The sequence below is a fragment of the Chroicocephalus ridibundus genome, chromosome 7, assembly GCF_963924245.1.
Source record: "Chroicocephalus ridibundus chromosome 7, bChrRid1.1, whole genome shotgun sequence".
In the NCBI taxonomy this organism is placed as follows: Eukaryota; Metazoa; Chordata; class Aves; order Charadriiformes; family Laridae; genus Chroicocephalus; species Chroicocephalus ridibundus.
Window position 1 is genome coordinate 39,560,783 of NC_086290.1, and position 23,095 is coordinate 39,583,877.

Consider the following 23,095-nt stretch of genomic DNA (forward strand, 5'->3'; position numbering starts at 1 on the left):
CGCAGGCTTCTGGCACGTTTTCCTCCTCCCGGCGCGCCTCCCTGCCGAGCCCGGAGCGGCGGGGAGCGGCGGGGAGCGGCGGGCCCGCCAGCAGCCGTTTCCCAAGTGCCGTGCCGATGCATCTCCGGGTGCTTCACGGGAAACCACTGCATTTGTGTCCATGTCCGCAAAATGCGACGTTTATTAATTTCTTCCCGGAGAAAACGTCCGCCTCGCCGTGAGGGCGGGAAGAGTTTCCTTCTGGGTTGTGTTTTTTTTTTTTTAACATAAAGAAAAAGAAGAAACATTCCCCTTCCCTCCCCGGGCTGCACCCCGCCGGGGCTCTCCTTTGTTCGGGGGCGGAGCGGGGCGCCCCCGGCCCCGCGGGGGAGAAGGGCGGGGGGGAGGCGGGTCCGCCGCAGCCACCCGTCCCTCCCCGTCCCGTCCCGTCCCGTCCCGTCGCGGGGGCGGAGGGGCCGGTCGGCGGGCGGAGCCCCCGCGGCAGCACCGCGGCCGCCGCCGCCGCCGCCGGAGGAGCCGCCCCCCGCGCCGAGGTCTGGCCGCTCGGCCCCTGGGCAGCGCCGTCGGGGCGGGCGGCATGTGGCGGGGGCTGCCGGTGCTGGCCCTGGCCGGGCTGCTGGTGCTGGGGCGGGCGCCGGCGGGGCGGGCGGCGGCCTGCGAGCCGGTGCGCATCCCGCTGTGCAAGCCGCTGCCCTGGAACATGACCAAGATGCCGAACCACCTGCACCACAGCACGCAGGCCAACGCCGTGCTGGCCATGGAGCAGTTCGAGGGGCTGCTGGGCACCAACTGCAGCCCCGACCTCCTCTTCTTCCTCTGCGCCATGTACGCGCCCATCTGCACCATCGACTTCCAGCACGAGCCCATCAAGCCCTGCAAGTCCGTCTGCGAGCGCGCGCGGGCCGGCTGCGAGCCCGTCCTCATCCGCTACCGCCACGCCTGGCCCGACAGCCTGGCCTGCGACGAGCTGCCGCTCTACGACCGCGGCGTCTGCATCTCCCCCGAGGCCATCGTCACCGCCGAGGGCGCCGGTGAGTCCGCGGGGACGGGGACGGGGACCGGGACCGGGACCCTCCGCTCCGCTGCGCTGCGCTCCCCGCCGCCCGCCCGCCCGCCAGGACAATGGGCGCCGGCCCCGCGGAGCCCTCTCTTTCCCCCGCTCTTTCGGACTTTTCTCCGAGTCTCTTTTCTTTCCCTCCGCTTTTTTTTTCTTCCTCTTTCTTTTCTTTTTATTCCGCCTTGACCAGCCACGTCACTGCTGGGAGAAGTTTTGCTGTTGGGAAGAGAGGGCGTGTGACAAATGACAGCCCCGCCGTCCCGCTGGGGAGCGCCTCAAAGCGTGGAAGCGACAACTCTCGTTTCACGCAAACGGGAAACGTTTCCCTACCCCGCTTTGCTTTTTCACGGGCAGCCTGTTGCGAAGGCAGAGCTACCCAGGAGACAGGAGCTCCTGCTTGTCCCCAGGCTGCCGGGTCCCGCAGAGCCCCTCCGTGCTCACCCCAGCCGCCTGCTCTCCCCAGAGCGGGCTGCTCCCCTCCTGTCAAGGCCGTCACCCACCCCGGGCAGAGGCAGAGGATTTTGGGCCAAGAGCCGTCCCCAGAGGCGCCCTGGGCAGCTCCAGTGCGGCTCCGGTGGTCCCTGCCCTGTTGGAGCCTCACGGCTCTCTCACCATGTCCCATTTCACCGGCTGTACTCGCTGTGGTCCCACAGGACGGCTGGCGCTGGGTGTCCGACTGCCATCCGAGGGGAGCGGGGAGGCATGAGCATCTCCGGGTGGTTGGGTGAAGACTTCTGACCACTCAGGCCACCACGGTGCTGCAAAGCTGCTGTTGCTCAGGGATGTGCTCTGTTAGGGGTGTGCTCCGGTCACAGCTACCTTTTGGGTCAGAGGAGGTAGCAGGGCACAGCTCAACGCGGTGAGCTGAGCACCACAGAAATACTAAATTGAAGGAGTTATCGAATAGGAAATCAAAGTGAGCCAGTGGGTGGGTGTCACGAGTGAGCTTCAACCTTTATGAAATGACCCCAGTTTCTGCATTACTCAAAGAAAGCTGCTGGTGAAACCAAGCAACATTTCCCTGCTGCAGAGTCTCAGCGTCCGTGGGTCTGTGAGACCTCTCCATCGCAGGAGTGGGTGAGCAGAGCTGGGGGGGGAGCAGACAAGAGGGGTGGGTGGCTGAGGCAGAGCAGCACCCACGTGCCCTGTGGGCTCCTTGTGCTGCCCGCCAGCTCCTACAGTGCCCACAGCTGTAACGCCAGGTTTGGCATCTCCTGATGGGCATCTGCCATCTCTCCATCCTCCCCCAGCAGTGACCTGTGAAAGAAAGGCGGGTGAGTTTTTTTCATGCTATGCTCAGCACAGCGTTTGACTGCGCTTCTGTCCCATTACCAAATGCTTTATGTATCCCACTGCCAGCAATGCCAAACACTGTAACTCCTGTTTTCCTCTCCTAACGAAATCTCGTGCTTCGGTTTCCTGACTGTGCTCCCCAGGTCAGCCTTCCAGGTAAGCTGCTCTCACCACTCCTCCCATTTATTTGTAGGCCAGCCTAACCCCGCTCTTTCTCTCACTCCACGGAATTACCCTCTTCACCTCTTGAAGTCTCAACTCAGTGACCATACCCTGATATCTCCAGTGGTTACTACTGTTTCTCTCTAACGCTTGTAATTGTTCCTTTCCACCCTTCCTCCCCCCTGCAGTTGTCCCCAGCCCATGAACCCAACCATCTCTTTTTGCCCGCAGGTCCCTCGCTGTGGTGGTGGCGGCTCTCTGGGGGCCGCAGACCTGCTGGGATGGTTTGAGGAGCTGCGGTTTTGAACACCAAGCGCCTTTCTCCGCAGTGTTGAGGTGCTTTCAAAACCGCCTTAAAAATGGCTCCAAACTGAGCGAGACTTGGCAGGTCTGCAGCGATCTGAAAGCAATCGCATTCAAATCTGGAGGGAGGAAGTTTGGCTAAAATTGCCCCCGAGTTACCTATTTCTGAGGACCTCAGTAGTACAATAACCTCTTTGAGGGATTCCAGGGCTGGATCCATGAAAACTCTCTTTCAGCGAATGAGAACCTGATGACATTCTCATTTCTGGGCTGAAAATTTTGAACTGATGCATTATGCACCAGACTGAAAGAATCCTTCTTGAGGGAATAAAACTGCTCCTTTAGAAAGCAGAGTGGATTCCTGTTCTAGGAAGAGGTAAGGTGAACACTTCCAAATTCAATTCTTCAAATAAAGGATTGCAGCCAAGTAGAAGACACGAATAACCAAGTGCCTAATGGGGACCGTGCAGAACACTTGCTCTCATTTTATCTCCTGAGCACTCCCGCCCCTTGTGCTGTCTGTAAACGGCATCTAATAGAGCAGGCAGAAATATAAACCCATTTTCTCTTGTGTTTTTGTTGCAGAAGAGGGTGGGTTTTTTATTCCTCAGAAGTGAAATCTTGATTTTTTCCTTCCTTTTTTGCCTCCTGCAAAATAACAGGATTCTACAGTTTCCTTTCCTCTCGAGGTCTCTGCATCATTACTCGTGTGTGGGGTTAGTGCATTTGTCTAGTCCCTTCCGTAAGGCAGCAGCCTGAAGGATGACACGGTCAGATGTTTGTCCTTATTAGCCCAGGAACAGGGTTCGGAAAGCCCAATTTCCATTCCTTTTCCAGTATTAGACCATACATCTTTCTCATGAGCGCATGGTTCAGCTGGGCACAAGGGCTCTTCTGACCCTCAGGACACACTCTCTGTGGGTTGAGGCACCTGCAAGAGGCTGCAGCGGGTTAATATCGTGCCGGATCAGTTATCCTGTAGACGCTCACGAAAATTCCCTGTCACCGTTAAAGTAATGGGTCTTGACTCTCATTTCAGTGATGACAAGTTGAAGATCGTTTGAAGTTCACTTGGTTATTATTTTTTTTTTGGCTGACGTTGCAGCACAAGATGAGAAATTCCTCTCCAATCAGTTGTGTTCCCTGTGCCTAAGTAGACTGTGGCTGTTGCAAAACGTGGAGATACCGTGGTCAGTAAAATCTGTGCCAAATCCCAGTAGGAAGTTCACTTTTGGTTATTGAGGCACAGGTTATGAGTCCTCCACAAACGTCTTCCAGAACCTCTTTCCACGTGCAGCCCAGGTGGTAAGGACGATCTAGAGGCTTCCTCTTTGCAGGAACGAAGGAGGTGTTTGTGTCATTCTCATGATGTTCTTCAGGGCTGATTACAAGTTGAAGGGATGAAATCGCTGCTGCTGTGTCTGTGATGGAGAAGGCTGATAAGAACAGTAGAACTGCCTTCTTTAGGGCTCTGCGGACCCTACGGGCTTGTGCTGGTCTCCAAAACCTGAGTGTGTACCTGCTGTATACCACACTGCTGGTTTGGAGGTCTCAGGTCCCTCAAGGTACAGGGACAACCTTCAGATAAGCGTCCTGTAGGAAACTTGTCTGTCTTGGTTTTTCATTATCTTTGGGAAACACCTGGGTTCCTTTACACCCATGCAGCAGAAGGATGCTCTGGGCATGGTGTGGGTGTTCTGGAGGCAGGTGTGATGCTGAATATTTTGGCTTTTTGTGAAGGATCTGACAAATCACAGTCCGGGCTGTAGGGTGAAAAAGCCTTCTGGCAATACGTAACATCCCGGATGGGAGATCAGTACCTGGTGATGTCTTCTGTGTCGTATGGCTTTTATCGTGCGTCCCAGTCCTGTGCTCTTTGGGGCTGAAGGTGGTTCTGCTCACAGACATTGGTACAAGCTGTCTTGCGTATGCAGGAGGTCCCATTCACGTGCTCCGTACGTTTCCTTCTCTGTGTGCATATGCCGACTTTTCCTCACGTCTGTCAGGTTATCTGCTTCCTTCGTTCAGCGTCTTGTCAGATCTCCTTTAGTCTGTGAAGCAGCAAGAAGTGCAGATAGACAAAAAGCCTCTTGAATCTGAACTATCGATAGCGGGACCTGTCTTTAATTTTAAACACAATATATGACCAGCCTGACCACAGTCATTGCTGGTGTTGGGATTCTGACTCGGAAAAGTACTGAAGCGCCTGTGCTTGGCTGCTACTGTCTGGCAGATTGTTTATGTCTCAAGCGATGTGTTTATTCCTGTTTTGAAGAGGGAACTGGCAGTAAAAGGCGAGCACTGCGATGGGTACCACGTGTATCAGAGGACAGATCTGTCGGTTGGATTTCTGTCTCATCGTATCTTATTTAAATAGAAAAATAACTTGAAGGCATGTTGGGTTAATGAGACGTTGGAGAAAAGGGAAGTGTCATCACAGGGTATCAACCACGTGTAGTTAATGCCTGAACCGTTATGGGTGATTATCATAAGATGGCTGAGGAGAACTCTGAATCTCTTAAAAAAAATTATCACCTCTTAAACATGAAAGAAAATTAGAGATTATTCAAGTGATGGAGATGTGTTTTCTGAAATCGTCTGTGAACCCCTCATTTCTCTGTGTAGGCCAGGTCCTCTGTACCTGCCTGTCTGCCCAGCTGAGCTCGGAGTAGTCCCGTATGGGACTTTGGCATTGTATGCTTAAGAGAAAAGTGAGAGAGCCATTTCCCCTGCTTGTTTTTTGTATGTTATTAACTTAATTTTCAAAACAGTGGTTTCCAAACTCCAGATCACCTTTGCTCTGTCTCAGACCTTGCACAGCTCTAGGTACGGTCGCCGAAATGCGCAGCGGCGTTAGGAGTGTCCCAGACACTGCCACAGACGAGCAGTCGTGCCCCGGTTGTCATTTTAAATTGCTCAAAACTCAGAAGCAGCCTCAAATCTCAGTTAACAGAACAAAATCATTACAAACTTCAAGCCTTAAAGAAGAAAGGAAAAGTAAACAGGAGTATTTAAATCTTATTAATGAAGATACTGTTGATGGTGTTATACTCTCACTTCAGTAGAGAAGTGAGAGCCTACTCACTTTGTAGGCTGGGTCCCCTAGAATGGCTTTTACGGTCTAAGTATCAAGTCGAGACCTAGGCTGTAAAATGTCATCGAAACCCAGCAGGATTCATCACGTGGAATAATTCATTATGTGGAGCAGCCGTGCTCCATGTTGCAGGCTGCTCTGCGGCCTGGACTTCAAGCGATCTGTATCAAATTTTAACGAGGTTCCATTTTCCTATTACTTGGCTTCACTGTGCGTGTTTTTGCAATCAGATTAGCAAAGGTCCTCTCTGCATTAAGACCTGAGGTAGATTACAAAGTCTGAATTCCTGCATATTTGGAGGTTTTTTAATCAATGGGGCTCACAGATGTCTCTGTCTGCAGAGAGTGCCCAAGCAGCAACCGCTCGCTGTGGTTTTGTTCTTTGGAGCTGGGCGTCTGGAATGGCTTCAGTAATAGCTGGGCCATATTCTTTAATTGCAGTGACAATCAGGATCGTGTTACTTTTGGCTGTTTCTCTGCCTTTTTTTTTTTCCTTTTAAATTTAAACTGTGCTATAAGATGTTTGCTCAAAACGAAGTATTACCAAATTGTTTCCTTTTCCCAAACCTCTCATCCAAATCTGTGATCCAGGCATTGTTATTTTGTACACTTACTAGGCAAGTGGCATCTATTCTGCTCTCCTTGTTAGTGGTTTGGGTTTTTTACATAGTATCTCTCTGAAAAGCGCTTAATTAAAATAGCTTATTGGAAAAATCAGTTTGGATTTTTTTCCCCTGCTCTTAAACAAAATTTAGTAGGAAGCCTTTGGATTGGAGCTCTGGATAATGTTTCCTCTTTGGCAATCCTGCTAATCATCACTGACGGATACTTCTTTCAAAAAGATTGTTTTGCATAGAGAAAACTTGGCAGAGAGGTCGCCTCAGAAGAGAAGTGGAACAATAGGAAGTCAGTTGTTTATTTTTAAAAACAGCAAACGGCTGCTTTTTTTGTTGTTTTTTTTTCTATCTGCATTATGGCTGGGGGTCTCAGCAGTGTGCGTCTCCTGATGGAGAGAGGTCTCTGCCCAGTAGACTGCTGGAGTCAGGGGATGGGATTTCGTGGTTCCTCGCGCCCACCTATGATCTTGTGAGTGGCTGGTGGCAGGGCTGGCCCAGACCCTTTTTCCTGTTGCTTCCCCGGTGGATGAGAAGGGACCAGGAGGTATGAGCTTGACCTGGGGCAGGCTCAGGGAGATGTGAAGCCTTTCCCGAGATGTGTTGTACAGTGATGGAGGTCTCTGGTCCCCTCCACAAGCCCGCGCTACTCTCCATCAGTAGGAAGTCCTCATCCCTAAAGAAGCATGAGTGCACCGGGAAAGATAAGCATCAATGCAAGGTCAGTACTTGCTGGCCCAAGCCCTCACAAGTAGGGAAATGAGTCACAAAGTGATATATCGGTACCTGTTCACTCCTCCTCTGCTCATTGACAGACACTGCCCTGACCACAGTTGCTGAGCACAGCACGCCGGGCACCGCAGCCTTCACCCAGTGCAGAAACGGGAGCCGTTTCCACTGATGGCTGCTCTGCGCACTCCGAATTCCTTGTGTGGCTGCTTCGCCAGATAGCCACAACCACTGGTTTGGGGTACAAGGACAAGTGACCTGGCGAATGAATGCAGAGTTGGGAAACGGGTTGAGGTTATGCTGTGTTGTAATTTGGTAAAAAAAAAAATAAGTTGTGTACTTAGGAGTGGAAGGGAGCATCTGGTGGAAAGCAGTTTAGTTCCGTGTTTGTTTGCAGGGCCCAGTTTATATTGGGCATATTGAGTGTTGACCACACATTGAGTGTTTGCATTGGTGTGAGTTTGAAGGACAGTTCCTCAGCCCACAGACAACACGCATCCTACCCCCGAGTGTGGTCAGGGAAGGCTGTGAACCCCATACTGGGCTCTGGATTATGTTTAGTTGTAATTCCAGAGTGAATTGGACGTGGTTTGCTCAAACAGCATGAAACTGCTTGGATCAGCCCTTGGTTTAGGAAGGGAGAGTCCACTTCAGGGCTTCTTTTTCTTTCCATGGTCTCTCCGTGGATGTGAAGATGGTAAGCATTTAACCTGATACTTCCCTTGCCTCCTCTGCTAATGAAAATTTTTTCTGCCCCTATAACAGTTTCGTTGGTGTAGGGAATGTGCTTTGGAGGTGTGAATGAACTGTCCCTTCATTCATAACTGAAGTACCTGTTTTGCTAGGAGTTGTAGCTTGCTGCGCCACCTGAAGCACTAGAAAGAGTTGCCTTGGCCATGTGCAAAGCCAGCCAGCACGGAAGGCAACCTGAGAAGGTGGCCAAGGCAACGAAGGAGGCGGGCAGTGAACCTGGAGAGCTTTCTCTGCAGCGGTCTTGAACGCCCAGAGAGTGGTGAAACATCTCAGTCCAGTCTTTGGCACACAGAGAAGTAGAGCCACCTCGGAGAAGTAGAGCCACCTCTCCCTGGTTGGTGGCTGGGAGGTTTTGCAGACTTCGGTCTGCAAGGGGAGCAGATGGGGGGAGTACCAGACTATGGACCCAAGGGCTCTCTGTGCTGTGACCACGTCAGAAGGAGCTGCAGGTTTAAAGCCAAGCCCTGGCTAAATGAACAAGACAACAGTGGTTTGGCCCAGGAGAGGAGGAATGAGAAGAAATGTGGTCATCCTCTTACTTAACCATTTTCAAGAGGAAGACCATTTTAATTCCTCTCTTATCTTTCGTATCCTGTGTGTAATCCATGTAAGCACTTGATACAATGTAAAGTGGATTTAAATTTGATTAAGAATTTTTTTATTTTTTTATTTTTACCATATGCTATTGGTAGAGGTCATGATCTTCAATTGCCAGCTGATAACAATGCCTTTTTTTAAAATTTGAGAATAGCTCAGGTGAATAATCAAAGTTAAACACGTAAGTAAGAACTGGCGTGCGTAATCTGACTTGTTACAAGGCAGCGTGGAGAAGCCTTACAGCTGCCGTGGAAGTGCATGATAACTGAAGACCAACCAGAAGTGAAGAAAAAACCCGTGAAAATGTTGGGTTTGTGCTATATACTAAGATACTGCGGTAGTTTGAAGCTTTCTTTGGAAGAAAATTAGCGTGATTTTTACTAGCAATATTGGATGTAGAAGGGCATCTATTCAATCCGTCTGTGCTATTTTCTATACCCTTTGCTCTTTACATTGGTAGGAATCCTTACTCCTGAAGTCTCAATTTTGTGAAGTTTGTTATTATGTTGGTAAGGGAATTAGCTGTTTTTCAGATTTACTCTTGCCCTGACTGTCATTTAGCCACAATCCCCTTTTATGTAAAGGAAGTTTCAAATTGCTATGAGAAGTATAAATATGCATTAAGGTGGAGATATATATTTTTTTTTTTAAAGGAGGATGGCCAAATTAGAAGATTAACTAAGTAATGTTAGATCTCTTGTAAACAGGTATTTTAAATACATATTTGCGGAACTTGTGATTAAATAATTAAAAAAATTAAAATTTAGTCCACACATCTAAACCGTTCATCTATACGGAGTATCATCAGTGTCCTGGGCTGTGTTACAGCCAGATCCTTACAGCTTCAGCTGCGAGAGAGGAGCTTTTGTGACGTGGTCTTGTATACATTTGTCCTATATTGTAAAAGCAGTGGTGGTGTGTCCATGATAATGTGAGAATGTAAGAGAGGTGATGTTTGTATAATACCAGCTTCCGGAGTTGAAAAAGCTGTGTAAACTTTGGGGCATGCAAACTTAAAGAAGGGCCTTTTATTTGAAACCTCATTTATTTTTCCATTTTATGTGTCATTGTAATAAAGTATACTGCCTCTCTCCCAAATCTTGTTTCTCTTGCATTTATTTTTTTCTGAGCTTGTACAGTGTTATATGAATTAACATACTTGTTTTTCATGATTTAGTATATGTATAAATCCATCAAATTGTGTGATTTAATAAACAGGTTTGAAATGACATGTTTTACTAATGTCGCACACATCCCACTCACGAATGTGTCTAAAAGCAGTTCTTTGGGCATAGTGCCTTTTTCCCTTCTGTTCCTTATCTGTCCTTCAAACTAATCAGTATGTTTTTAAACTGAGGGGAAGGGGAAGGTCTGAAACATTTGTTTTGGCATTTGCTTCAATGATATGATTGTGGTTGGTTGGTTTGATTTCCTCAGTGACCAAAAAAACAAACCAAAAGTAATTTCTCCTTCATCATCTAATTAAATGCAAACAGTACATGTGCTTTTTGTAGGTGCTCGTAAATTCGTGCCATAAATTTCCATCCTCGTCCTAAACCTGCCAGTGTGTGCACCGGTAGAAATGGGATATTTAATCTGCCTCGGCATTTAACATGACGTGCTGGATTCAGGTCAAGTTCAGTTAAGAAACTGTGTCAACTTTTAACAGGCTGGCCTGTAGGACATTATGATCTGTTAGTTGATTAAGTTATTAAGTTTTAGTATACTAAATAATAGAGAAAGAGACTAAGCATTGTAATGTTGGTGTATTGAAATAATCTAATATTAAAAATACTAACATTTCTTTACATATTTTACGAATCTGTGACAGATTTCCCTATGGATTCTAATAATGGCAACTGTAGAGGCGCCAGCATTGGTGAGTACGCTTTTATAAAACTGTGTAATAAGCTATAGTCTTTCAAATCCTTTTAATACTTAATAAAGTAAGAGGGGTACTAAGTGATGCATAAATACTCTGTCTTGTCTGGGAATCCTGTAGGTGTCCCATGAGCAGGTGGGATTTGGGGCTGGTCAGCCTGTTGACCTCTCAGGGTACAACTCAGTTGACCCTTTAGCGTGTCTTTCTAGCACTCATCTCTTTTGCTTTCGTCAGGGCAAAATTTCTATCAGATCCAGAGGGCTGTGCTGATTTCATTAAAAGTTTTGTCTCAAACAGTGAGAATGATCGTTAAGTGGATTTTCACTGTGCAAAACCAGTGAAGATAATGGTTCATTCTGATTTTAAAGTTTGCACATTGGACTCGGCACTCTTTGTAGATAATGGCAAAGCTCCTGTTAACCTGAGGAGATTGAGGCTGTGACCTTCCGAGCTTGGTTTTATTCCAGCAGGTCCCCTGTTGCTTTTTATTTTTGCTTTGTTTTTGCTGGAGCTGAGTAAACCCCCTTGAGTGTTACCACGAGTCATAGGCAATGCAAAGAAGCAAAGCCCAGGTTGGGAGCTAACGGATGACAGAAATGTCAATTTGTTGCTCAAGCAAGCCAATGACTACAGGTTTCCTTGAATTCTATTGTGATTCCTTCAGAGGTTTTCCTCTTAGGGGGTTGTCAAGAAGGTGACACTTGGAAACCTAGCGTTGGCCATCATGTCTCTCCTTCTCCAGAGGTGGTGATGAGCTGTAGTGTGCACTGATGCTCAGTTTATTAATGTAAACACCTAAGTATGGCTGTGGAACATAAAATTAGATACCTACATAAAACTGGATAGCTTCAGCATTCATCTCTGTGACTAAACTGTAGAAAGGTATTAATAATGCCCAGCTTATAATACAGTTTTAAAATGCAGTCAGTAGGTCCCAATGTGAAGGCAGCTATGTAGGTGCAAAATGTTATTTAAATCGCAGTGTATGTTCTTTAGAAAGCCAGCTACAATTAGAAAAACCCAATAAAAGTAAGCCCCTTAATAAGCTTCACTTTAATTGCCGAGAGTATGGTACCATGTTCTGAAAGACTTTCCAAAGATTTTTATTACTAATGTTAGTATCTTCTTAGTTTTAAGCCATTTTCAATTGTGTGGCATTGAGAAAGTGTGGATTTCGTGCTCTACAGTGACTGTACAGAGCATACAAGCTTCACTTTGAGTATGGAAGTAAAGCTGGATAACTTCAGCGTCACCTTATATCAAAAATATCAAACATATCTTTAGCGCAGCCTGTCCTTAGGGACGTTGACAGCATGTAATACCAGTAAGTGACCCTGCAGCGGAAGAGAAAAGAGTAAGATTCAATTATACTGTTGCTGTCATGATGCTTTTCAGCTAGTAAAAGCCAAACCAGAGATAAAAAAAAAATACAAAAAATGGGGTGAAGATGCACAGAAAAATTGCTGATGAAAAGGAAGGGTAATGTTTTTATCATTGCGTTTTGCTGTACGAACACAATTTCTGGTTCAATGCGCTACACCTGTTTCAACTGACAAACACAGTTTAGCCACCTAAAAAGCTATGTTCAGTAAAGTAAATTTGTAATGTTGCCATTGTAAATAGGTTTTGGGGTGTTTTTTTGGTTTTGTTTGGGTTTTTTTGTTTTTTCAAGTAGCAACCTGATGTGTTTTTAAAAAGCCGGGATTAGGCACTGTGGTTTCTAGAGCATATTGCACGTGGATGTGTACAGCTGGAGTGAGCAGCGCTCACGGGTTGCCCCTCTTCAAGGCACCTTTTATCCTTGGCAGTGCACACTGAGTCTGCTTAGGGGGGACGTTTTTTACCTCTCTTGGCAGTAAACTGCGTTGTTGTCTTCTTCATCAGGTGCTTTTCAGGTCACTTAGAAAATTTTCCAGAGGTTTTTTTTATCCCTAATTTATCAGGGAAGCATTTTCCAGGTTTGAGTGCTTGTACCAATCAATAGTCAGTCAGGTATTAGGTTGTGCACGCACGTGTATTTGAGATGGCACATTTCTTGATAGCAGTCCATGGGGAAAACGCTTTTCCCACGTAGTCCATTGAATTCAGCATTTACGGGGGCAAGTTTTCAAAGGTATAGATTTTGGGATTTTGTTAGTCCTATATTAACTAGTATTAAAAAAAAATATTTAATGGCAAAGTTAGCTGAAATCTCAGTCGAAACTGGCGCGAGCCTCTACTGCCTGTCTGCGTGCTTGGGGTATAACATTGTTGTGGTCCCAGAGCTCTTCTGGTAATTCTGGCAGCTTCAGAGGAGACTGTCACGTAAGATGAGACTCTCCCTCAGCATCAAGAGATGCAGTATGTTTTTGTGGCCACCTTTTGTGGGTGTTCCCACTCCAACTTTGCAAGAAACATGCATCAATCAAATGTGTGTTCTCTAACACTCACGTTGTGCTTCCTTTGAAAGTCACTGTAAGAGAAACTGGGAGAAATTAATCAATTTTAGCTCTGCGACTGACTTTCTAGCTAGCCTTGGCAAGTGACTGTGTTAGTTTCTGCATCTCTAAAGAGCAGTTAGAAATAATGCAGCATTTTGTAAAGTTCCTTGAAATGTAAATTTGAAAAGCACTGGATGACTAGGAGGTATCCTTCATTAAGAACATGGACAGGTCTATAATTTGTTTCAAGAACAAGACTAGTAAAACATATTCCTCAAATTAATAAAATAAAAATCCAATACCATCTTAAAATTGAGGGAAATGTGAGGCTATGTGTTCTTGTCCTGTAATTCAGATTATTTTTGCTATTTGTGCCACAGGCAAAGTACTGAAGAACAGGAGAACGTTAAAGGGTAAAGCTTGTTGGACATGAACACTGAGATGCCTGCGTGCGTGTGGGTCATAGGAGCACATCTTTCATGGCCTGTATTGAGGCAGATTATAAAATGGGCCATAATTTGACCTAAAGTATGCAAGAGCTCCCACAGGCAGAAGGGAAGCCAAAAATCACTTCCCTTCTCTGCCTTTATTATTTTAGCACAGTCTTGTACAAAAGCCGAAGCCTGTAGGACTCTATATATAGATTCCTGAGGATGTGTTTGAAATTCAAGGAAACAATATCCTCTTCTTTTGAAATGTTCTCCTCTTTCCTGTATTTTTTTTTTCACTACAAAAAAATCTTTCAATAGAAAATAAATAATGATTTGAGAAGTCCATAACCATATGATGCCATCTCCTTTTTTTTTTTGATATGAAGAAATCTTACATAGCAAATAAAAGTTCTTTTTCAGACTCTTCACATTGGATTTAACCAAATCACTAGCTGTATGCATTGTTATTTTAGAACTGTGGTATATCGAATCGGGCTGCATTAAGTCAACTTCCACTTTAATGCCAAGTCAAATGTCAAAATACATGACCACGTGTACCTATTACTGGGACCTGCTGGTTGCAGTGGGTGCCGTGGTGGGCTTGGAGGGGGAGATACCAGTCAGCTGGGCTTGGCCATGCAACTCCACCAAACTCCACTTGCACACTCGCTTGAAGTCATCAATATTTGCATTTGAACAATCAGCCATGAAATATTGGTGGTGAATGCATGAATCTGGGGCTTCAGCGCCAGCACTCCCTGGGCACTAATAACTGTGTTTTTACCCCGTTACTGTTCCCAGCTCTCTGGAAGCTGCACCACTGGAAGTGCTGCTCTGATGGTGCTTATTTGTATTGTCTTTTGAATTATTACCATAAGGGCTAATAATTTCCTTATTTTAATTAAACCTGAGGTTCTGGGTCATAATTTTATACAGAAGACCCAGACAGCAGTGTGGCTCTGTGGCCTACATTTGTTATTATGTGTGTACCAATTCCACCTGTGTGGCACGGGCTTAAATTATACTCGGGTCTGGTGAGCCATGGCATAGATTTATCAGAAGGGCGGTGGCAGCTTTTCCAGGCAGCTCTGCTAACCGTATTTTTGAGATGTCTTTTTTGTTTTGTTTTGTTGCAGAATCGGTAAGATCAAATGCAAACGTGCCAGTGGTTAATATTCTCCAAGTAGTGCTCTAAAATCTCCCATCTAGGTCAGTCCTGTGTAGAGCGTGAAGCCGTTGGGTTGACACACCAACCAAGTCTCCTAAAGGCCAGTCTCCAGCCAAAAGCCGTTTGCTCAAGGCTGGCTTTATTAATTGAGGGAGAGGCCAGAGCAGGATCAAAAGTGACACTAAACGCTTGCAGTTATCAAGTGAAGCCCTTCAGCCTCTTAATCTTCAACTTAATTTTAAACTCAGTCTTAAACTTGGTCTCTCTTAAACCTCCTATCAGACGCCACTGAAGAAACATGGTTGAAGTTTGATTTTTGTCAGGACCATCCCAGCAGAGTTCAGAGCTGGGAGCCACGTGCCGCTTCATCCCACCACCCTCCGACGAGCTTCGTCTGTTGACTGTAGCTCTTAAATGTCTTTGAGAATTAGCCACAAAAATCGCCTTCCTTATGGCAAGCGCACGCTGGCCAGAATATACAAATGTGTTAAACTGAGCTGAGACGTGTAGTCCCCAATCAGATGTGAAACCGTGCCCTGTCATAGTATTTTCCTTCTGTGCCTGTATAACAGTCTATGATTAAAGGTGCAGAAAGGAGGAGTGAGTGTAGTACAAGAGAGAATGGCATTGTGAGGATATGGAATTGCAGCACTTGTGAGCACAGAAGAGACTAAAATCAAAGCTTGAATTGGCTTAAAATGGAAAATTTTGTCACTTCAGACTCTAAGTCCTTTTACCTTTGTTGTTGTGAGGTTGTTTGTTTGTTTGCTGTGCTTTTGTTTTGATTTGTTTTTTTAATTTCAGCATGTCAAGTTCACACATAGAAACCTTTGAGATCTCACAGACAGTTCCACAACAGCTTCCATCAGAGCCGACCAGGAATGCCCCGTGGTTTTAATATTTAACATGCCTGTAATAAACAAGTCAATTCAGTGAAATTTTCGTTAGGTGTGAGCTTGGGGTTTCAGGAAGATTGTCACTGAACGTGTGCTCTTTTCTTTCTAAATGAAATTTTCTGGTTTTGTAGAGCGCTGCAAATGCAAGCCTATAAAAGCTACCCAGAAGACCTATCTACGCAACAATTATAACTACGGTAAGGACAGCTGTGTGGATGGCTCCTGGTATTTCTAAAGGCTACAGTAAGGGGAAGGTTTTCATTAAAAAAACCTATGGGCCAATTACTGATGGTTAATCCATTAGTACTTGTTACAGAAGGAAGATGTGGCCTGAAACATTGCCAAGTTCAAACCCGATAGTGCTTGTAGAGGGATGGAGTATGTTAGTACAAGACCGTCTGCGTTGACACTGAGTGTTATTTCGGTGTCGGCACGGGCATCTGGGGTTCGTGCACTTCTTTGGTGTGACAAGTGATGTGACAAAAAATGACGTCGTGGGCTGCTATGCCTGAACTGCTTTGATTTCCAGCTCTGAGATGCTCCGCTTTTGCAGGAAATTATGTTTTTACTAACTTTCATGCCTACAAACTCACCATGGGTTCTAACAGGCATACTACATTCTTTCCTTCTCACATATCGAAGCCAGCAACGAGTCTCTTGCCAGCTGTGTTCTGCTGTCAGTAACACCTGTAAAAGTACACGGTGTCCATATATTGTCTTCTCTTGTCCAGATTGTCCTGGTCTTCAGGCATATCACAGGTCCAGGCTGCTACTTTTCTTCATACGGTTTTTTTTTTTAAAGCAAATTAAGCTGATGAAATCCGTGAATATGTATCACAGGAGTCGAAGAGCTGGGCCTATCCTTTTTCCCATTAATCAAGTGAATAGCCTTAGGCTCATTGAACCTAAAGACTTCATTTAAATAGTAGTAATGGCATGATATTTATTAATAATTATGCATTTATACAACTATTGTCAGATAAATTTCTTTTAACAATAAATCCTATTAAAAGCTCAAAAATTATAATTCTATTCAGCCAAACATTGTTGGGTTTTTTTAGGTGGCTGGTCAGTTTTATGTAGTTTTGGTGGATTTGTTTGGGAAATCTTTCCAGAGCGACTGTTCTGTAGTGGGTACCACATCTGTGTGTGGTAGAGAGTCACGGAGTGTGCTACCACCTATCTTTTCAAGCTTTTGAAATTAAAGAGGTTTCAAAATGCATTTGAATGAACGCCAAACTAAAGGAAGATTTTGTTTTGAAATCTTAAAGAGATTTTAAGGAAGTGGATCACTTGACGTAAATTGTGTATGTTAAATGCACAAGTTATTAATTGTTAGCAGCTATATTTAATGTGGCTGCAAAACATGGTGGCTGATTGTCTTTATGGGCAATGCATGTGAAGGGAGGAGATGGGTAAGTCCCTGGTTTTCTCTCTTCCATACTACCTTTTTTACATAGGCTAGAAGAAATTGGGAATCCGGGAAGGGGACTCTTGTTTGCAAGCTGTGAAAGAGGTGGCATTCTCTAGAGCATGACCTCTGGATTGGCTTTCCATTTGCATGTGGTATCAGTTCACTGGTCACCATGAGAGAAACGAAAAGTGTTGCCTTTGAAAGGCTACTCTTCCTCTCATGCAACTTAGAGGGTGAGGGAGGACACAATTAGACAGGTCATCGGGTCAAGATCAGGAGTGTTTGGAGTTCATAAAGAGCAGAGCAGCTTGGTGCTGGGTCACTGGAGAGAGAATAAAAAAGGTAAGGGCCTGTCAGGCAGAAGAAGTAGTGATACAAGAAGTTTTAATGCATATTCGCATTTCGTGAAAGGTCGAGAGTGACAAATTAAGTTCGGTCATCTGTACTGCAAGTAGTCAAAGAGGGAGCAGTTACAGCTTGAGCTGTAGAGAGCACACAAGGAATGAATCAAATATATAAAGTGGAAAGGGTGAAGAAGAAGGGATGTTAAAAATTAAGCCCAACTTAAACAGGATGCAAATCAAATTGGTACAGAACTCCTGCTTGTGACCATACTGTTTTGAGATACACTGGGCTACCAGGACCCTCTTGGTGGAGGATGGAGTAATGAAGTGAAGATATGGGGGCAGGGACATTGCTGGAGTTCAGCTGAGCTTTTGATAATGGGCCATGCAACAGACTAATCCCAGAGGTCACCAAGAACGGCTCGGGGGTGACCTGCATTGTCTGCTGCTGCTAACTACACTCTTTCTGATGCTTTCCCAGTCATTCGGGCTAAAGTGAAGGAGGTGAAGACTAAATGTCATGATGTCACTGCGGTAGTGGAAGTAAAGGAGATCCTAAAGTCTTCCCTGGTGAACATCCCAAAGGACACTGTAAACCTTCACACAAACTCTGGCTGCCTGTGCCCACCACTTAGCGCCAATGAAGAGTACATCATTATGGGCTACGAAGATGAGGAGCGCTCCAGGTAGCTCTTTCTGCATTGTCCTTGGGGCATATTTGTTGTTATTTGTTCCCCTGCCTGTAAAGCTGAACTCCAGAGCCACCAGCTGTGGGAAACTTGGGTGATTCTCTGCACATCTCCTTAATGGTTTTTGGGGGGGACAAGGCTCTCTGCGGGCAGAGATCTTAGTCTTTCATGTGTTGGGTTGTGTAGCTTGTGCACGCCTGTTGGTGGAGTAACTGGGTGTCTCTGTTGTGAAGGTTACTCTTGGTGGAAGGCTCCATAGCCGAGAAATGGAAGGATCGTCTTGGTAAAAAAGTAAAGGTAAGAAAACATCTCACCAAAAGTCAAGTGTTGCAGATAGCATGAAACATCTACCTAATACACATGCTGACCCCTGTTAATTAATATCAAGTATCAAAAATTAACTTTGTCTGTTATTTGCTATATTACTTATAAATGCATGCTGAATGAGCTAAAGGGATATGTTGAGCTACCCCAAAGTACACCAGTGTAGCAGCAATCAAAACCTCCGTCTTAAAAAAACAAACAGTAGGAGTGTTTTAACTCCGTAGGCAAACTGCACTCTGCAACACACGCCTGCTTAATTTGGATGTGATACTAATTAAAAAAAAAAAAAGAGGGCTTTACAAATGTTTTCCAGAATAAGTCAGAACTATACTTTTCAGATTTAATAGTCTTCGAATACAGTTCTCTTACCAAATTGTGTGGATTAGCAGCTATTTTAAACTGACCTTCCTGGCTTAGATGAGGGAGGTGCATGATAATGAAGTCATGTCACAGCAAATTGGAAGCAATGAGCTCAAATGTGAGCAACATATGAAAATATATTCTAATGTTTTCTAATTTAAATGTGTTCTAATACCTTCCAAGTTGTGGAAGGATTGCGTTGTTATGTTTTGATGCACTGCAAAGCATCAGTTATTTCAATGCTGTTAGGAGTGTCATTTTACACAGAATGTTCTTATTTTGACTCAGTTTCTCAGTGCTAGATTTAACATGATCGTTGTGCCTGTGCAAACCAGTCTCCTCTTCCATTTGACACTTTCTTCAACAGCCTTAATGGTGACTGGCAGGAAAATACTCTGCTGATTACAAATGCAAGTTTTTCTGTGCACCTTTGTCACATCCACAGAGATTACACGAGTGAAAAGATGTGGGGATCTTACTCCAAGTTAATGTTTGATTTGTCAGAGCCTTATGAAATCCAGTGCCGCAGAGCAAATACCATGATACTGCTGTGTGCTGAGTTCTTCTTAGTTCCAGTTCTTGGGTGACAGTATCATTTGTTGGGTTTTTTTTGGGAACTGATTTATTTTCCGACGCATTGCCCCGTGGGCCATGACCCGCTGCCTCTGCCCTCACGTCCTGTGGCTGCTGAGGAACGTGCCACGCCACCATGCGCTTCTCAGCACAGTTGCCTTTTCCAAGACCACCATCAGTTGTACCGTCTATATTTATTACGTCTTTTTGTACTGTGGTTGCTATTACCTGGAAAAGTAAAAATAAGTAAATAACAATAACCAATATTAATAAAAATCACTTGACTGTTTTTTCATCCTGCTTCCCCCAGAGATCGCACAGATAGCTTCGTTTACATGCTATTATTTAGAAGGTGAGATGCTTTTCTGCTGAAGCCAGTTTTGCCTTGTATCAGCCCTTTCATTCACAGAGGCTACAAGAAAGCGAGCAAATGGTTTTTCTCCTTAAAGTGACTTTTACTGATAACCTCACATTCCACCATTTGAGCCCAACACAGTGTAACGTGGTAGGAAACAGCGATGGCTTTTCTATTTTGCTGCTGTTTGTAAACAGATGCAGTTGTTTTACAAATGACGTGCATCTTCTCTTGTAATCTCTTTTGTAATGTCTTTGCCTTTTGATACGCAGCGCTGGGATCAGAAACTCCGCCACATTGGGAAGGCGAAGGGAGAGCCCGGACACAGCGACTCGTCTCCGAAGCCCGGCAAACCCAGCAGTGCCCGACAAGCACGTAGTTAGATGTGGGACGCCCTACGTTGACATGCAGTGGACTATCTACCAAGACTTCATTGTTGAAGCAGCAAAGGAGAAATTGCACTATTGCACGTTATATTCTATTGTTTACTACAAAATAATGTTTTAGCTTATATTAGTTTTTATTCTCCCTCTTGTTTTCTGCCTTTTTTTTTTTGGATGTGTGCAAGCTCTGGAAATATATATATTTTTTTCTGTTACTAAGAACTGTAGAAAACTGCCCTTATGAGATGGGGAGAGAGAAGGACATGCTGAATTTACCATTTTATCTCCTGAATTTTCTTAGGGAGAAAATCCTGATGCGAGCAGGAATGAGATCTGGCAAAGACCATCGCTTAAAGTCGTGACTCGCACCGGTTTCCCCCTTTCACTTTTCTTGGTCACTGTTTGCTGAAACTCGTTGTGTGGGGGGGAGGTTGTTGATCTATTTTTAAGTGGGTACATTTTTATTCTGAGATATATAAAGAAATGATGTTAAGAGAGCTGTTTTAATCAGTACGCCTTTGTTAAGTTTTCTTCCTCATAAACAAACCACTTGCGTAAGCCAAAGTCTAACTTAAAATATTTCCTGCGACAAACACAGTGCGCTTGTACACAGGAGACCTGGGTTTTCCAGCTCTCTGGACCTTGCAGGAAAGGTTGTCTAGCTCTGTTACTGCAGGGTGTAATGTATAATGTACTTCTTCTCTTATAATGGCAGTTTTTTCCCCTTTTCTTCCTTTTCTCTGCTGAGTTGTAGGAGTAGACTGACTTACCAGGCCTGCTTCTCAGTACAGGTCTGCACTTTATCCTTTTGATTTTGTGGTGTTTTTCTTTAATCTGTGCCTCATAAACAACTGTTCAATGCTCAGTAAAATATGTCCAATAAAAGAATTGTAGTTGTCAACACAGACCTTATCTGACTTTTGAATCAACGTCGTATTTTTTATATTACTGTTCAAAATATAAAAAGAAATAAAAGTTCATTTTTGTGCTTTTATAGAATTCTTTGCAGATAGTGCCAACGTATTTGAAATTATCTTCTGTCTTCCTATTCTCTCACGCTCAAAATAAATTAAAATGGGGTAAATAAAAGGACAGTCCTCTTTGCTGTAGTCTGTAGGGGAACCCGCTCTACCTAAGATGCAAACGGCTGTTGTGTTCTCAGCTGTCAGCATTGTCTTAAGTGTGCATTAGGGCTGCCTTGGGTTAAGAAAACGCCGGTGCAGCTGTTAATACGATGTTAATATGATGATAATAAGTAAACACAGAAGTATTTGGGAATATTTGTAACAATGCTCTTTTAAGATTTCGGTTAATAACCAGAGGGAGATCTTGGAGCAGGTTTTCCATTGGGCTGGATACCAAGCGGGTTGAAACATAGAACTGTTTCCTGCAACGCTCTGAATCTTTTTTTTTTTCCTTTTTTTTTTACATGAAAAATAAAGGGGGAGTCTAGGGGCAAGGCTGGCTCTGAAGGCTAGCAGTGGAATATTACGGCTCCAGCTAGTTCAATGTTTGCTCGGGGGACCGCACAGGCAGGCTTAGAAGCCGCGGAAAGACTTTCAAAGAGGAAGCTGAATTAGAAAAGTAAGAATCATTTAAACAACAACAAATGGTGCTTCCGTTCTCTACTCTGCTGCCTGGTTCCTGTGTTTTCCAGCCACGCTACCGGCAAGGGGTCTCTGCCTGTGGTGGTCACAGTAGGCATGGCAAGGTGAACATCATCGCCGGAGCAGCAAGTCCTATGAAGCCCATTGTCAATCATAATTAATTATTGGACTTTGGACTTTTAATTTATTTAAAGAACTCAGCAAATAGGAGGCAGTTAATGTGAGAAGGAAAATCTGCTGCACAAAAAGCCAAGAAAACCAAACTTCTGAGTAACTTGTTTACTGCTGCCTCCTGTCCCTATTCTCGGAGCTTTCTGAAGAAAGAAAAGAAATTTGTTGTTTTACATCTTGCTTAATTAGGTCTCAATTCGAGACCCACCTAACCTCTCATGTAATTTAGAATTAAGAGTCCATGGTGTGAAAAATCCTTTTTTTGGGTCTTTCTTCTCCAAGTTGTGTTGAACTTTGCTTTGTGCTTCCCCCTCGCTGTCACCCCAGTTCTGCCCTCAAAGCAGGTCAGCGTCTGCTAACAGGTAGTATTTTACTCAGTTAAAATGTTTGTGATGGTCCTCCTTCCAATCCAGATGATAGTCTTCCTTCATCTTTTAATCCCCCTAGCTAGAGTCAAAGGAAAAGTAATGCTCTCTGGGGACAAATAAAGGGAAAGAAGCAGATATGTCCCATTAAGTGATGAGAACCAGTTTCTGATCATATTCAAGTCCATAATGTTTTATTTGTGAGGCTGAAACTCTTGCCCATTCTCCATGTGATCAACAAGCTGATGACCAAAACATGAGGCAGCTGGTTTTGGTGTCGTTAACTGCTGCTGTTGAGCATTTTTCCAGTGAGGAGAGGAGGCTGTGGTGGTTCCTCTGCAGGAGTGCAAAGGTGGCAGCGGTGGGTTTGCTCTCCTCTGTGCCATGTCAGCCGGGGGAATCCTCCCTTTCTACATGTGCTGCAACTACGTGAGGGTCATTGTCAATCTATTACAAAAACCTTTGTAGCTATGGAAAGAGTGCTCTATAATGATTTACTTGTATTTACTAGTTTCACTTGCAAAGACTTTCTTTTTTTGGAACTGGTTTGTTTGGAGGCAGCACTAAAATCCTATAAAAGGAGCAGAAACAAAACCACGTGTGGCAGACAGCTTATTAATGGTGTACAACGTGGTTATTTTACTGGCTGATGCACATACCTACGCGTGCACGTGTGACCAAGTGTCATGGGATGTATAGAAGGATTGATTAAAACCATGCTTTTCCCACATCTGGGTTGCATTAGTCCAGAGAGAAAATATGCAGTTTAAAATCTCTGTGGATAATTAGCATGTCATGTTGCTTATCAGAAGGCAGCCTTTCCTACTGCAGATGAGAAAGCAGGAGGAATAAACACCAAAGTTGCTTATTCGCAAGCAATGTCTAGTTTCTAGCAGGGGGTTGACTCATGGTTTTAATAAATCTGCTCTGGATATGTTAGCAATGGCATGAAAATAACAGAGCTTAATTTCAGCTTGGGTATTATTATTTCCATGTATAACTCCTTCCGTCAAAGCCAACAATAAGCAGAGCCTATATGGTGAGAACAACGTTCCCATCAACGCCGATGGGAGTAGCACAGCTCAGCCGAGCAGGGCTGCAGGGAGAGCCAG

At 44.7% G+C, this 23,095-nt stretch overlaps 1 protein-coding gene across 1 annotated transcript; it reads left to right on the forward strand.

Annotated features, from left to right (window-relative positions):
- Nucleotides 1–471: 471 nt before the first annotated feature.
- On the forward strand, nucleotides 472–20,747 carry FRZB (frizzled related protein). Its single transcript, XM_063341993.1, has 6 exons — nucleotides 472–1,031; nucleotides 10,433–10,480; nucleotides 15,530–15,595; nucleotides 17,638–17,842; nucleotides 18,079–18,142; nucleotides 19,730–20,747. The coding sequence occupies exons 1-6, from the start codon at nucleotides 578–580 to the stop codon at nucleotides 19,838–19,840; spliced, it is 948 nt and encodes a 315-aa protein (XP_063198063.1). The 5' UTR covers nucleotides 472–577; the 3' UTR covers nucleotides 19,841–20,747.
- Nucleotides 20,748–23,095: the final 2,348 nt, after the last annotated feature.

Coding starts and splice junctions, on each gene's coding strand:
- FRZB (XM_063341993.1), top strand. CDS start 578: ATGTGGCGGGGGCTGCCGGTGCTGGCCCTGGCCGGGCTGCTGGTGCTG. Junction 1,032..10,432: donor CGTCACCGCCGAGGGCGCCG/GTGAGTCCGCGG, acceptor AATCTGTGACAG/ATTTCCCTATGGATTCTAAT. Junction 15,596..17,637: donor ACGCAACAATTATAACTACG/GTAAGGACAGCT, acceptor ATGCTTTCCCAG/TCATTCGGGCTAAAGTGAAG.